Source organism: Telmatherina bonti (genome assembly GCF_933228915.1).
Source record: "Telmatherina bonti genome assembly, chromosome: 10".
NCBI classification, from domain to species: domain Eukaryota; kingdom Metazoa; phylum Chordata; class Actinopteri; order Atheriniformes; family Telmatherinidae; genus Telmatherina; species Telmatherina bonti.
This window is the reverse complement of record NC_136628.1, coordinates 5,722,265-5,736,916: the sequence shown is the minus strand read 5'-3', so window position 1 is coordinate 5,736,916 and position 14,652 is coordinate 5,722,265. Positions and strand designations below refer to the sequence as shown.

At 40.0% G+C, this 14,652-nt stretch overlaps 1 protein-coding gene across 1 annotated transcript in view; it reads right to left on the bottom strand.

The window, feature by feature from the left end:
- The window catches only part of tecta (tectorin alpha), a gene marked incomplete at its 3' end in the record, with an annotated part of 31,464 nt that extends 19,701 nt beyond the window's left edge, over positions 1–11,763 (bottom strand). Inside the window, exons 1-13 of the mRNA XM_079247970.1 lie at positions 11,694–11,763; positions 11,464–11,603; positions 11,075–11,362; positions 8,872–9,009; positions 8,629–8,794; positions 8,120–8,532; positions 7,437–8,007; positions 6,735–7,345; positions 6,080–6,650; positions 3,689–4,317; positions 2,493–3,144; positions 1,375–1,574; positions 862–1,242 (exon numbers count right to left, since the gene is read on the bottom strand). Of these exons, the coding sequence (XP_079104096.1) occupies positions 862–1,242; positions 1,375–1,574; positions 2,493–3,144; positions 3,689–4,317; positions 6,080–6,650; positions 6,735–7,345; positions 7,437–8,007; positions 8,120–8,532; positions 8,629–8,794; positions 8,872–9,009; positions 11,075–11,362; positions 11,464–11,603; positions 11,694–11,757 (4,824 nt within the window). The 5' untranslated portion in view covers positions 11,758–11,763. The remainder of the gene's footprint in view (positions 1–861; positions 1,243–1,374; positions 1,575–2,492; positions 3,145–3,688; positions 4,318–6,079; positions 6,651–6,734; positions 7,346–7,436; positions 8,008–8,119; positions 8,533–8,628; positions 8,795–8,871; positions 9,010–11,074; positions 11,363–11,463; positions 11,604–11,693) is intronic.
- Positions 11,764–14,652: the final 2,889 nt, after the last annotated feature.

Genomic DNA, 14,652 nt, shown 5'->3' with positions numbered 1-14,652 from the left:
GTGGGATGTTTATAAACTAAGATTGTGGAGTTTTTTTAGCATTTATTTCATAAACTGTGAGTTATGGCAACTTTGTGCCCTGAGCAAAGCTAGGATGCAGGACAGAATTACTTTCATTAGGGCACGACAAAGTGTGAAAATGTCCCACACACCCTTGACAAAGTTTAGCATGGGTTCAAAACTACTGGAAGAAGTTCTCATTTGTATATGCCCCCACTAGAGTCCTGCTAGCAAGCAGCTGTTAGTAGTTTACAGTGATGTCCTAGCCTGCTTAGCCACCTTATTTATGAACAGCTATAGCAGCTAGGCAACTTGAATGGGTCTAAAATTACATATCAAAGACTGGGCTATTTGTGGGATTGGTGACTAGAACAACCAGCTCTAGCTATGGCTCTAAAACTAGGGGCTTAGCTTTATCTCTTAAGTTTATAGTGGCTAGCAAAGGCTTAATAGAAGTAATAGTCTATGAAGACTAATAGTTGAAGAAAGACCTAATAGAGCCAACTTGTGTTTTTAGCTTCAGGTTCCACTAGATCAGCTTATGTACTGGAAGACTTAGCTGTTAGAGCAGCTACCTAGTTATCTTTGGAAAAACCGGTAGGAATCATGGTTGCACCAGGCCATCAGGTTTATGTCGTATAAGATGGAGCTGATTTCTAGAGTGCTTCTGTACTGGCTCTTACTTTCATCATGCTGGATTGGAGTCCTGCAGACTGACATCAGTATCAACATAAATCTGAGCCATGTATTTGATACTTAAAAATTGCCATATTTAAAATTCTCCCTTTTTCCAGTTTAAGTTGGTAAAAATAGTATGTTACAGAATTAAACAATTGCCAAAGAGTTTTTTTTTTCTCTTACCTTAATAGTGCTACCAGAAATGAGTATATTCTCCTCATTTATGTAAAGGTAAACGTGAGAGATGGTGGTGAGATTGGGTGTGCTCCACTTGTCAAAGTTAGCAATGAGTTGGAAGGAAAGATCAGGCAGCTTGTGACAGTTGGTGGACAGAACAAAGGAGCAAGAGGCTGGAAGACGCAGCGATGCCCCATCAAATGTCCTGAAGACTCCACCTCCTGATGATACACAGTGCTGAGAACGCCTTGCAAAGCAGCCTCTAACTCCATGCCGTAAAGCACACTCTTCCTCTGCCTTACACCGTCTCGGGTCACACTGGATCAGGTTTCTTCCGATGCACTGGCAGCGTTTGGTACAGTCACTGTTCCAAAACAGCTGTTTGGGCTGAAAAGAAAAACTTTTCAGTCTTTTAAAACAGCCTGAACTGTAATGAATAATGTTATTTTTTTTGCTTCCAAATGAAACATGGACTGTGCAATCATGTTTGTTACACTTCAGACTGGTTGTGAGACTGACCTCATAGTACTTGCCATCAGTGTAGCAGCCACAGTTTTGAGGCAGGATGCAGCTCTTCCCATTGAGCACATAACCCTGATCACACTGACACCCTTCCACACAGTCCTGGCTGCAGTCTCTTTGGCCTCGAGCTGGGGCACACTGAGGTTGGCAAACTGCTATGCAGCTGGAGTAATGGCTGTTAGGTGGGCAGTTTTGGACTGAAAGCAGGAAGGTTGGAAAAATATTAGCTAAGAAACATGCTAACTATAGTGTAAAATATACACTACACAATATATTAATTTATAGACTGTTTGGTACAGAAGATAGACTTTTAAGTGTGAACCTGTTAATTTTTTTTTCCAATTTATTGGGAAACTCAAACTTAAATTAAAAAATATTTCAAAGATTCTTCACTATGAAGGGATGGGGATCATTTTACCATTAGAGCTTCATCAATCCTTGACAAAAAACAGACAGTAGCTGTGTCCGAATGTCCACCGTTTCCCAAAGTTTACTACATAGTGCACTTATGCTTTATACACAATTGCCTACATTGTTCTCATCGCAGATCACATGACTACTGACTGTCACCACCATGCATCTTTCCAAATCCAATACAAACTTATGTGAAAAAATTGTATTTTCTTATACTGTATTTTATTATTTCTTTGTTGCATATCCATTGAATTGAACGTGTTTTTCTATTTGGTTCCTTGAACTCTAACAACAGGACATCTTTAGTTTATTAAAAATTTTAAAACCTAAAAAAGTACTGTCTGGGGAAAATAATGTTATTTTCTTCAGGTAATTTAATTTGTTATCCCAAGATAACTTTTTTTAGAAGATTTTTTTTTTCCAGCATGGCCACTGTCACCCTCTGTAACTTGTATTTTTACAGATTTTGTTCAGTCCTGAATCTTTAAAGATGTTGCATTTTGCATAAAAAGTGTAATAGACTTAGAGATTAAATTAATGATCAGCAATATTTCTCTAAATGTTTAATGGAGTTCTGCAGAAACAATTGTTTTCTTTGCTGGCAGTGAGATAAAAAAAAAAGAATTTTAATTCAGTGCTGAATGTTGCAGTTTCCACACTTTTTATAGGCTGTCGTAGAAATTTCAAACTAACTCACTCACCACATGGTGCTTCACTCCTCCAGCCAGTAACAGGCACTCCAAGAGTCTGACAGGTGCTGGCATAGTTTTGCAGCCAATTGCAGATGGTATCCTGGGCCCCCTGATCCAAACAAGTATCCTGTAGACAGCTTTGGTAAAAAAATGCTGGCGCCACCTTGCTGTGACAGCGTGCAAAGACACCTCCTCGATCCACAATCAGCCCACATAACCTCACCGCCTCAGGTTCCACAAACACATACAGTCCATCTCCAATGTGGAATCGTATTCCTGTGGCCACTTCATTTCCCTCTTCATCTGCATTCATGTTGCCACCGGCCACAATAAGAGGGCCGTCGTTTAGCAAAATCTTGTCTCCAAGACCACATCGTGGACAGGAGTCTCCGCAACCCACCTGGCAGAAGGTGTCTCTCTCCGCCCAGGTCATGCCCCAGTCAGTGGTGGTCAGGGTGGGTGGGGATAGGGGCATGCCCTGACAGAGCCCACAAGAGGTATTGTAAATGTCTCGGGGTAAAGTCAATAAGAGGAGGGTGTTCCAGTCAAATGCCACCTTCAAGCCAAAGTCGGTCTCCACAATGAGCATCACGCCCATTGTGGACATGTTGATCTTTCCTGGGCCCAGCTTCAGAGGAAGGTACAAACGCTCCTTATTAACCTGAGTGAGGAGAGTAAAACCAGTTTAAACATATTTTATTCCAGGACACACACAATCCTAAATGTTCAACTCTTTAGCATCTAAATTATCTTCTTATTCCACAGTTTTCAAAGCATGTGGGGAAACCCAGGTAATGAATTGTTGCTGAACTAACTAAGAGGGTTTGTGGATTCCTCTCAGTATAACTATAAAAAAAAGAGAGTGACAGAAGAAATAGTGGGGGAAAGGTGTGTGTTCGTGGGTTGGTATTGTGTGTAAGTGTGTTTCATTTTTCCTCAGATCTTTTAGTTGGTTTGTGAACCCTGTCCAAGAGTCACTCAGGGTCAGGGTTTGTCTGAGCCAAATCCAGCCTGATAATAGATTCCCATTGAAATGAGATCCTCCTTAAGCCAATCAAAGACGAATTCACCCTGTGCCTGGATATTCTATCGGCTTGATTTGAAATAACATGCCCTCACAAACACAAATATCGTAATTTAAAAAAAATGAAGAAAATGTGTTTAAATTATCAATCAGATATTCTTGGCTTGGCTCATGTACTTACAGTTACTGTGTTCTTGTAGCTTCGAGACACTTCAATTTCATACTCGTAGACCTCCAGTACAAAGCCCCTCACCCAGATGGCTTGTCCTGTGTCTCTTTCCTCATTACGCACTGCCAGTTTAAAGTTAGGAAATGCTCCACTCATCATCGGAGGGTCTCTGTTGTCTGTCCCGCAGTTGGTGGTTGCCATCCTGAGAGTACAAGAGCTCTGCAACTCAAATGGTACTCCTCCAAACGGCAGAAAGTGGCTATATCCAGCAGCCACGCACAAAACCTCTGTGCGTGGTTGGCAGAAATACAGGCCATCGCTTTCCTGGCAGTACTCCTCAGGGTGACAGGATGCAAACTGACAGTACACGCTGTTGTCCGAGCCGTTGCAGTAGCAGCGTTCTTGGCACTCCCAGTCTGTCCAGAAAGTCTGATTAGTGGCTAGCTGGCGTCCATGACTCATACAGCCGCAATCACTGCGTGCCACGCACAGACCATCCCGCACTGCAAAGCCTTCTTCACACTGACATCCCTCCTGGCATGGCAGAGCACATGGCTCCTCAAGCTCGTCCAAGTTGGCGCAGGTCAGAGGGCATGCGGTGGTGCATTCGTCGAAATGACTGTTCTCTGGACAGGGCAGAGCTGAAAGCAGAGGGGAGGAATGAATGGGAAAATGAAGATACAGCGACTCATGTAAATGGAAAGTAACAAAACACCAAGTGATTTCTGGATTGTGTGTGGGGGGGTTGTCATTTTATTTAAAGTAATGCTGAAAAGCACAGATAACCATACTTTTTGCCACTTAAACACATGATGTGCATCAATATCTTTATTATAATAGCAATAGATTTTACTAAATACATTTTAAAACATGCTGAAAAGAAACAACCTAAAACCCTGATAGATTTTTTTTTTAAAAAACAAAAAAAAATTCAGAAACACATTAGTAACTTAGATTTTACAAGCTGCTGAACAATAAATGAGGTTCAGGTTTATACGCTTTGCCACCTATTTTAGATTCAGACATGGGTGATTACCTGGTGTTTGGTGGCAGTTCCTACACCTGTCAAGAATCCAAAAACTACCAATCATTAAATTCATGCAGCCACTTTACAACCACTTAGGTGAATACACCACTACACCACCATTCATGACTTATTTGTTCATCAAATATTTATTGCTCTGATGTTTTGATTCTGAAATCAAATCCATTACCTGTTCACCTCTGTAGATTACTTTTGGAGTATTTAAACTACTCTGGAAATTATAAAACATTTAGACAGATGTACAGGACAAAACAAAAAAGCTGTAAAAAAAAACAAAACAAAACAAAAGCAAGAATAATTATAAAGAAATATATTTCTTTTATACAAGAACAATAAGATGAAATACGAGTCATAAATTCTGAATGAAACAGATGACAAAGATGAGAAACACTCCTAAACCAATGCAGAAAGACCAAAGTTACACCAAAAATGTGCTGATCTTCTGTTGCTAGTTTTTGCTTGTAATTTTATTGCCTAAAACTCTCAGAAGTGAAGACGAGTGACAAGTTTTGTATTAGCTCAGTGCTATTGGGATACTTGTTAAAAGTATTGAATATTTTAATGAACAAACATCCAAATGCTTTTTGCTCATTTGAGCTACCTGAGTCCCAAAATTTCCTGAAGTTGCCACAGTGCTAGAATGACAATACAGGGAAATTCCTATACTGCTGCCCTGCTTTTACTTTGTTTCTGATTAACAAGAATCCATCATGTCTAAGTGAAAACAACCAGGAAGAGTTGATAGTTGACATGTTCATGTATCATTGTATATCGTTCAATATTAGACAATATAAATACAAATTTTATTCCATTTAGTCTTGGGAAGATGGGAGGGAGTGGGACAGAAGAAATATCTGAGCTGTTTCTGATGCACATGAAGTAGACAGAAACGGTTAATATAAACTCTTCAATAAATGTTGCCTTTTTCTTTTGTTGCAACACAGCTTGTCTTGGCCACACTTTAAGTCTCATAAAAACAAGAGCCTGTTTCTATAAATCCTCACATCTTGCCCAATCAGTATATAAGTGCATTTGTGTGTATATGTCTACTTTCGGACCTCTTATCACCTTAATGTCTGACACACCTCCCTCCTTTTTGCTCTGACCAGTCAAGAGATTGGTCATAAATGGTGGAAGGTAAACTTTTTATTTTCTAAGTAATTTATATATGAAAGGAGATAAGTGATGAGTAGAAAAGCATTGGCTACAGATGTGATGTTTCAGGAATTTCAGGAGCAGTGGAATGCTGCAAACTACTTACATGCATTAAAACCTACATTTGGCCTTAATAGAAATAGCAAACACCTAAAAGCATTATATGGACTTTTTTTTAGTATAGTAAAATAATGTTTACTCACGGCAGTTGGTGGCACTTCTCCAGGATGCTAGGCCTACTTGAGCATCTTGACAAGCAGTGGCATATGCCTGCAGTGAAGAGCAAAGGGCCGAACGGTTCCCTTCCCTTACGCACATGTTATACAAGCAATTTCTAAAGAACGGTGAAGGATTGACTACTGTATGGCATGCCAGGAAGGAGCTATTCCCTGGATCGTTAATGTTGCCACACATCCAAGGGCTCTGGTAAAGACGCAAGTCTGTGCACATGCGATACAGGTCATCACAGTCCCCATTGCAGGTGAGGTCATCAGCAATCGACTTCCAGCCCTCAGTGAACTGTTCAGCAGACTCTGCCAGGCGTCCATTCGGGAGGCGTAGGTCATCAGTGGTGTTACTGTTGAACACGCCACATAAACCACATGTAACATTGTAGAATATCGTTGTAAGGGAAATGTTGAGAAATCCCTGGCGAGTATAGTGGACCCGAAGCAGACCGCGGGACTCCACCACAGTAGCATTTCCTGGTGCTTTGTAGATCATCATTGTCTCCATTGGATGAACATATGGGAGTATCACTTGTTCCCCATTCACCTGGAATGGAAAGAGTTGCTAAGGTTATGTTATCTAATGAAAAAAACAAACAAACAAGAAAACAGATGATTGTAGTATTCTGACCTTTACAGTATCAAAATCGGAGCCTCCCATGTGTGCCTCCAGATTAGCTACAGTAACTACCACCGGCCTTTTCCAAGCTGGGCCTTTGTTAACCAGTTGCCTGCCAATCTTCACCTCTACCATCGAGGCATTAGCAGGTGCAGGACTACACAGCTTCAGCAGGTAGTATGAGCTGTCATCTGGGAATGACAGGAAGGTGCCATCAAAAGAGGATGTCACCGAGTTCTGGGTGACTGAGCACACTCCCTCCCTCCGAGGGTAACAGCCCAACAAGCCCACTTCGGCCACACACACCTCGCCCTCCTTGCACGACTCATTGAAACAGGAAACTTGCCCAGCAAGACCACAAGTGCAGCGAAGGGTACAATCAGCTTCCTTGCCACTGGGGCCTGCCCAGAAAGTGTCATTAAGAGGGTAATAGAGGCCGTTGTGCTCACAGCCACATTCGTCATGTTGTACGCAGCGACTGCCACTCAAAACATAACCGGGGTCACACTGGCAGCCTTCAGTGCATGAGTGAGCACAATACAGGGGAGCGGTGAGGTCTGAGCAGGAAGCTGGGCAGGCAGTTGTGCATACTTCGTAATGGCTGAACTCTGGACATGTCAATGCTTAGAGCCAATTAGAAAAAAGAAATTATTTCAGATGAGGCATGAGAATACTTCAAGATGTAATAAATACTTAATGTGCAATGAACCTCACCACAGAAGGTGCGAGTTCTCCATGGTCGTATTGTGACGCCAAGAGCCTGACAGGCCAAAACATAGGCCTGGATGGCCTGACATAGTGTTGTGATGTTATCCTTATTGCTGCACATGTCATAAACGCAGCTGTACACAAAGGCTGTCGGGTCCACAACAGGTCTGCAGTCCCGAAAAGGTCCATCGGTTTTGTTGATGAGCCCACAGTAGTCTGAACGAAAGTAGAATGCTTCTGTAACATGGTCGCAGACACTGCAGTTCTGAGCACAGCCATCTGTACACCTCCAGTCGGTATCCTCTGCACGCCAGCTGCCACCCAGCTCCACCACACTTTCTGCCAAAGAGCCGTCAGGCAGCGTGGGATCATCAGCTGGGTCATCATTATAGTTCCCACATAGCCCACAGGTGTTATTAAAGTAGGAGCTGGGTAGTGAAATAGATGCATAGTGCTGGCCATCATAGGTAACCAGGAGTCCAAAATCTGTTTCTAAAGCAATTGCAACTCCAGATTGATACACCCTCAGAGCACCAAGCTCAAGCTGAACAGGCAAAGTCTTCATCAAGCCATCCACCTAAAGAGTAAAAAGCAGAAAATTCTGATAAGATGCTGTGTATGATGATAGAAATGGGAATGATCATTAATTTTCTGTCTGCTTTCTATCTTAACCTCCGCAAGATTCTCACCTGAACTGATCCCAGACTGCCTTTGGGTATCATGACTCTGTGACCATACACCTCTACTGTGACGTCTCTGAGCCAGGAAACAGAGGCAACCCCTCGGTTCTCATTTTTGGCCTCTACGCTAAAGAATGGCTGCCCCGCCATCTCCCAGCAGGGCCGGGCCAGCAGATAAGAGCAGGTGCCTTGGAAGTGATAGAGGAAGCCATCGAAGGTGTGATAATGTGGGTCACCAAAAATCACACATGTGCTGGTGCGGGAGGGCTGGCAGTAGAAGGCCCCTTCCTGTTGTTCACAGGTCTCAAGCTGTCCACATGGAGCCTCAAGGCACTGCACCTCATTATTAATGTCAAGGCAGCGACATCGGTGTGAGCACTGGTCAGACATCCAAAAGATCTCCCCTCGTCTGTAGTAACGCCCTGGAGAATAAGTTAAGAGGACATATAGAGGTTATTAGGAAGCTGAGGTTAGCTGTAAAGTCTTGGGTGTTTTTAGCGTTTGATGCTTGTACTTGCCATTGTAGCTGCAACCATTAGCAGGATTGATGAGTTCAGTGTCGATGCGGAAGAACCACCGTCCAGGAATGTTGACATTGGTTGTCTGTTCGATGTTTACCACGTCATTTGACCGCGATCCAGGCAAGTTGAAGAAGTGTCCAATATCTCCACCGTTAAAACCTGACTGAAAAAGGGAGACATACGATTGAAGTTTTCATATAATATCTGTAACATGAGATCTGTGGGGCGATATAAGAATACTTGTGCTGTTGTCCCGCCCAGTCCTGTTAAAGGATCTCCACCACTGGCTGTTCCCGTACTCCATGTTATTTCGCCATAGTTGAACATACAGAAATATGCCACACCATCTGAGATGAGTACAGTCTGGAATGTGTTTACCTGTTAAACCGAAGAAAGGATGGAACTGTTTTATTACAAAGAAAATGAAGCAAAATAAAATATCAGTGAAAAGATAACATCACAATAAAATATATAAGTTGTTAACATGTTTTCGTGTCTCAAAACCAGAATGGTCAAATCCATCCAGAACCAAAACACAAGACATGAACTGTTTTGTCTGCTAAAACCCTTTTTTCTATGTCTCTGGAAACAGATAAATATGAAAAATAATTATTTTTGTCGAGTTAAACCTTTCACACAATAAATAAATTGTACCACTTCCATTTCACGTCCACCTCATAGCTCATATTCAGTCATGTGATATCAAGAGGCTGACGTACTTCTGTCAATTTTACATTTCACAGCCTTTTGTGTGAGTGATTACATCTAGACAAATTAACAGCTCTACTCCTCTTCATCCCCAGCTGGTCATGGCTCATCCCCAGGCTGGCAGGGAAGCCGTGTGGGTTCATCACAGTTTGCCTCATTGTCTTCTTTGCCTATCAGCTAGAAGAGTGGATTTGAATTTTATAAACTTTTGACATTGTAGACTTTGGATTTTTAACTTTGGTGGTTTTAATGTTTTGTGATCTTTGTACTTTGTACAACCTTGTGCATATTTGAGAGTATGTACTGACATCATGGCATTAGGGTTCTATTTCAGAAAGCGGGTTATTTTGTAGTTCCACCTCAGTTGGGGAAAACTCTGTTTGAGTTGGTTGGAGTCTCACTTAGATACAGGACATTATCTGTCAGTTTATTAGATGGGAGAATGTGCATTGAATGGGTTAAACAGCATCTGTTTAGGTTTAAACTATAGGTTTAAACTAAAATAAGGTTTAAACACTAGGTGTATAAGTGAATATTGGAGTTATCAGCCAGTATGAAATAAACGTTAAAGATGTCATGGCCTTGTACATTACATTACTTAAAGATGTATTCATTCATTCCTTCATTTTCTCTATGCCTAATTCAATTAAAGGTTGCGGGGGACTGGAGCTTATCCCAGCAACCATCGTATTTAACTAACTTTTAGTGTCCTGCATGTATGTTTTCTCCTTTGGGACTGAATCTAAATTAAATGATTTTTATTTTTTCCTCCAACATTGCAACCCACACATTTCACTTTTATTAAACGTAAACATCTGATTGGTGGACATGTAGATTTAAACTTCCACATTTCCATTCCAGTTTTTTTTTTTTTTTTTTTTACAAAATAAAAGTGATATTTTTAGGTTTAGACAAACAACAGTTGCTATTTACAGGTGTTTCCATTGAACACTGTTTTGTGCATAAGCTCCAGTTCTCGTAACATCTCGTCAGCTAGACCACGAGAATCTACATATGCGAGGTAGCCATGTAGCGTTATTTTGGGGGTTTTCTACTTGCTGAAGACTATTTGCAACAGCTTTTTATAGCTTTTCTTCCTCATTTTCTTTTCTAAAACTCAGAAATTTTCTGTTGCTAGGTCCATGCAGCGCCATCTGACCCTTGCGTCGTGTCCGGGGACAAGTAAATGATCAGTAAAACTGTTTCTGTTACACTTTTGTGATATATTTCAATCATCCTGTTTTACACCTGTAAATATGCCAAAGGGCTTCTTGTCTTCAGCATAAAATTCGAGCATCCACATGAATGAAAATGAAACATTATGAAGTTGAAATGAGCTAAACTCACCTGTTGCTGTTGTTACCCTACTAGTGTCGTAAAACATAAAAACAGTTACAGCTTTTATCATCCCATGAAGCTAATGAAGACCCTAATCAACTGAAGTGATTTGCAAAACTTTAATGAAGTCATCACTGCAAACTCTCATTTCACTCAGCTTTGATCCCAAAAAGAGGATTGAAAGCTGCTTTTCTTGGTGAATTTTTGTCTAATCTTTAGCTTATGTCCTTTTCTGAATGACTCCATCATGAACCCTGAAGAAGTACTGATCAATTTCATGATTTGATCACCTAGAACTAAATACAAAACACAAATGTGATGTATTTTCCAACATCAACAACATGTTTACCATAACATGGGTAAATGACTGACCCAGATATGTAGCTAGAGACTTTACCGGGGTTGTCTGGCTTCCTCCGTAGAAGGTGACTTGGTGCCATGTTGCAACAAACACCCATGAAGCTGTGAAGGTGGCCATGTTCTTAAAGTGCTTCCGGACATCTTGTGTGGCTTTTGCCAGCAGTTCTGGTTCGGTGCTCTCTCTGTAGTACACATCTCCACGGATGCCATTGTGGACATCTGCCCAAAGTGGAGCAATGAAGGATCTGCTGTCACTCAAAGGAAAAGCTTCAGGTGTGAACTGACTAACTTGTACATTGAAGGAGATCACACCATTGTTGTTAACCTGCAACCAGGAAAGTAAGAGGGTTGTTTTTTAAATTTCAGAAACTATAAAACTTCATGTACTCTGTTATAGTTGATGATGTAAGTAAATGTAAGGCTTACATAAATGGAGCGGTAGGGCACATTGAAGAAAATGAAGGAGATAAGCAGAGTAATTTCAGGGGAACTCCCATCATCCATCTTAGGCGTCTCTAGATCCCTATGAGCTGGTCCGTATGGATACAGGACATCCTGAGTGCTAGCTAACAGGGGGATTACAGTAACTGGTTACAGCAAGATGAGGACATTTCTGTCAGAAATGGGTTGTTATGGAATTTGGGGTGTCTTAGTACCTCCTGTCTGTGCAAAGATGCTGAAGAGATGGAGCAGAATTACTGGACAGCATAACCTGACCATTCTGGAAAAAAAACTAATAGATGAGGACAGTGATTATATTGAAATCTTGTAACTTAATTTTTTGCTGTGTTTCACTTAAAACTGATGGAACTGCAGGAAAATCTGAGTCATAAGATGACTTTGCATAAAAAAAATTAAAAAAAAGAGACTGTTAAACAAAGCAGAGAGGAGGGAGCAACATCCATCCAGCTCTGCGTTACTTCTTTAAGATCAGGCTCCCAGGTCTCCCAAGGATCCCTGAAAAGGCCCCATTATGCATGCCAGAACAATGTATAAGGATCACATTTGTCTACAGTCCCATGTGTACCGGCAGGAGTGGAGCCCAGGTCTCGCTTTGCCTTGGTTCCCAGCCGCTGATGGGGCTGGCTTGCTCTGCTGTGGGCTCTCACTGCCTGAATCTGTGAAGCTGCTTAAGACCTCATTACCACTTCTGTTTGGGATCAATCCATGTTTTGATGGCTAAAGGGACAGGAGCGTGAAAAGGGAAGGTTTTTAGTTGCCTTGCAGCAAGTCCATGCTGGATTTAGCTGGATTGTCAGTCTTAGCAAGCTTCCCTATGGTAAAGTTAAATGCACAGCCAAGATGGCAGATTTTGTCACCACAGATTTAACTTTAAACTGGATTGTTTGCTGGTAATAAAACTGCATAAGGTACAAAATCTAAGTCAGAGTGAATAAAATAAGTGTTTTTACAGCAATTGCTGTTTATCATGAAATTCTGTTTAGTAGTTGTAAATGTTTATTTATTTAAATAACTACTAGAAAGATGTGTATTAAAGATTAACATAAACATCAAGGATGAGATGTAAAGTCAATATTGATAAGTTGGATCTTTCAGCTTCACAAGGCTTCAAATGTGCTCTCTCTTTGCTCCGAAAAGATCAAGATGGTGACTGTCAAATGGATGAAATGTTCAACAGACATAATAAACCTGTTGGCATGGCAGCTTTTTCACATTTCATATGACTGGACTGATCACCACTGTAGCTGACAGAAATGCCTCTGGACATGTGGAACAATCAGAAATTATTCATTCTTCTCAGTGATGCTAACTTTAAAAAAGATAAATTAAATTTTAACAAACGAGAGAAACATGATCTCAAATAGCTTGAGACAATTTTTGTTTTGGTTATTTGAGGAGTTAATTCTCTTTTCTGCTTTTCTCTTCAAAGAGCTGGCCTCCTAAAAGCCCACATACAACACATATACAGACACAATAAGTACAGATATTTTTCATTCTAAAGTCATGCATTGGAAGTTAATTTTAGATATTTTAAGGCTGATATACCCATCTAACTAAAAAAAAAAAAAAATCATCCTGTTTTGTTCTTACACCTCTGTAAATATGCCATATTTAGCCAAAAGGCTTATTATCTTCAACATTAGTATTGTTCGAGCAACCTCATGAATGAATAAAATAAGCTAAACTCACCTGTTGCTGTTGTTACTTTACTTGTGTAATAAAACATAAAACAGATATAGCCTTTATCATCTATGATATATATATATATATATATATATATATATATATATATATATATATATATATATATATATATATATATATATATATATATATACGTGTATATATATATATATATATATATATATATATATATATATATATATATATATATATATATCCCAGTCTACAGAGCCCCGTCTTGTTATTTGACTTGGGGAAAAAGAGAATAACCATGAAAAGTAAAGTTTTATTGTATTGAGAAACTACCATTTCTTATAATGCTTTTTATAAAAAAAAAAAAAATGCTATAGATAAAATCATATTGGTATTGGATGAAGTAATATGTTGATTTTTGGGATAGGAATTTAATGAAGTTAAAGTTTAGTGAAATAGCAACTGTGATTAAATATTATTAGGAAACCTGGCTAAGATGACTATTTACACATCAACTTTATATAAACACTAATTAATACCATTTTCAAAACTATGATGTTTTTTGCTAATTTGAAATTGTTGAAGGAATTTCACAGCCACTGAAATGTGACTGTATTTGCACAAAAATGGGATCCGTTTTCTGTTGGTGTCGGCTCTCCATCATCTCTCTTATGTGTGAAATTTATTCAGGCTTCAGTTAAATTGTGTTCAAGTGTGCCAAGGTTAATGGACCCTGCTGAGAGAGAGCCGCTATTATGTCATCGGTCTCTCATCATATGCTGTCAGCACAAAGATTACCACAATTGCTCTTTAGACTCAATGAAGCTCAGCACCTTATCTGACTGGCACTAACTCCTTTTAGTGGCTTTTATGGGAGCAGTTGAGCTAAAACCTGAACAGCTGCACAAACACTGTTAATTTATTCATTTCCAGTTCAATGCCATTTGCAAATGCCTAAAGAAATATCTCTTTTCAGTCTTTATTTATGTAACTATAACATCAATAGAAATGGACCAGCAAGTAAAAGCAGGAATATCATGACGTTGTTCCTTTATTACGGTTGAATATGAAAGTTTACAAAATGATTAAGCAGACCAAAAAAAAAAAAAAAAAACAGTTGCTAATATTAATTAAAAATTCTATTTGCATGCAGCTTTCTTTATTAAGCTGAATTATTTAAAAAATGTGTAATAAACTTGCTGATTGATGGTTCATTCTGCACCCATAGTAGATAATGTACTTAAACACAAAAGAGGAAAATGATGCACTCACCTGCTGCCAGAACAGGGACTTCTAGCACCTCAGAAGTCTAGCCTTGTAACTCCCATCCAGCAAAGCAGAGTGCAGAGTGATGGAGGCAGTAGAAGTGATACTTCTACTGCATCTGGACGTCTCCTCAGAACTGATCAACAACTTTCTCCACCAGCAGATGTCAGAACAATCCAGACAGTTGCTTCAGATCTGTGATGCTGTTTGAGGCATAAAGCGACAAGATTC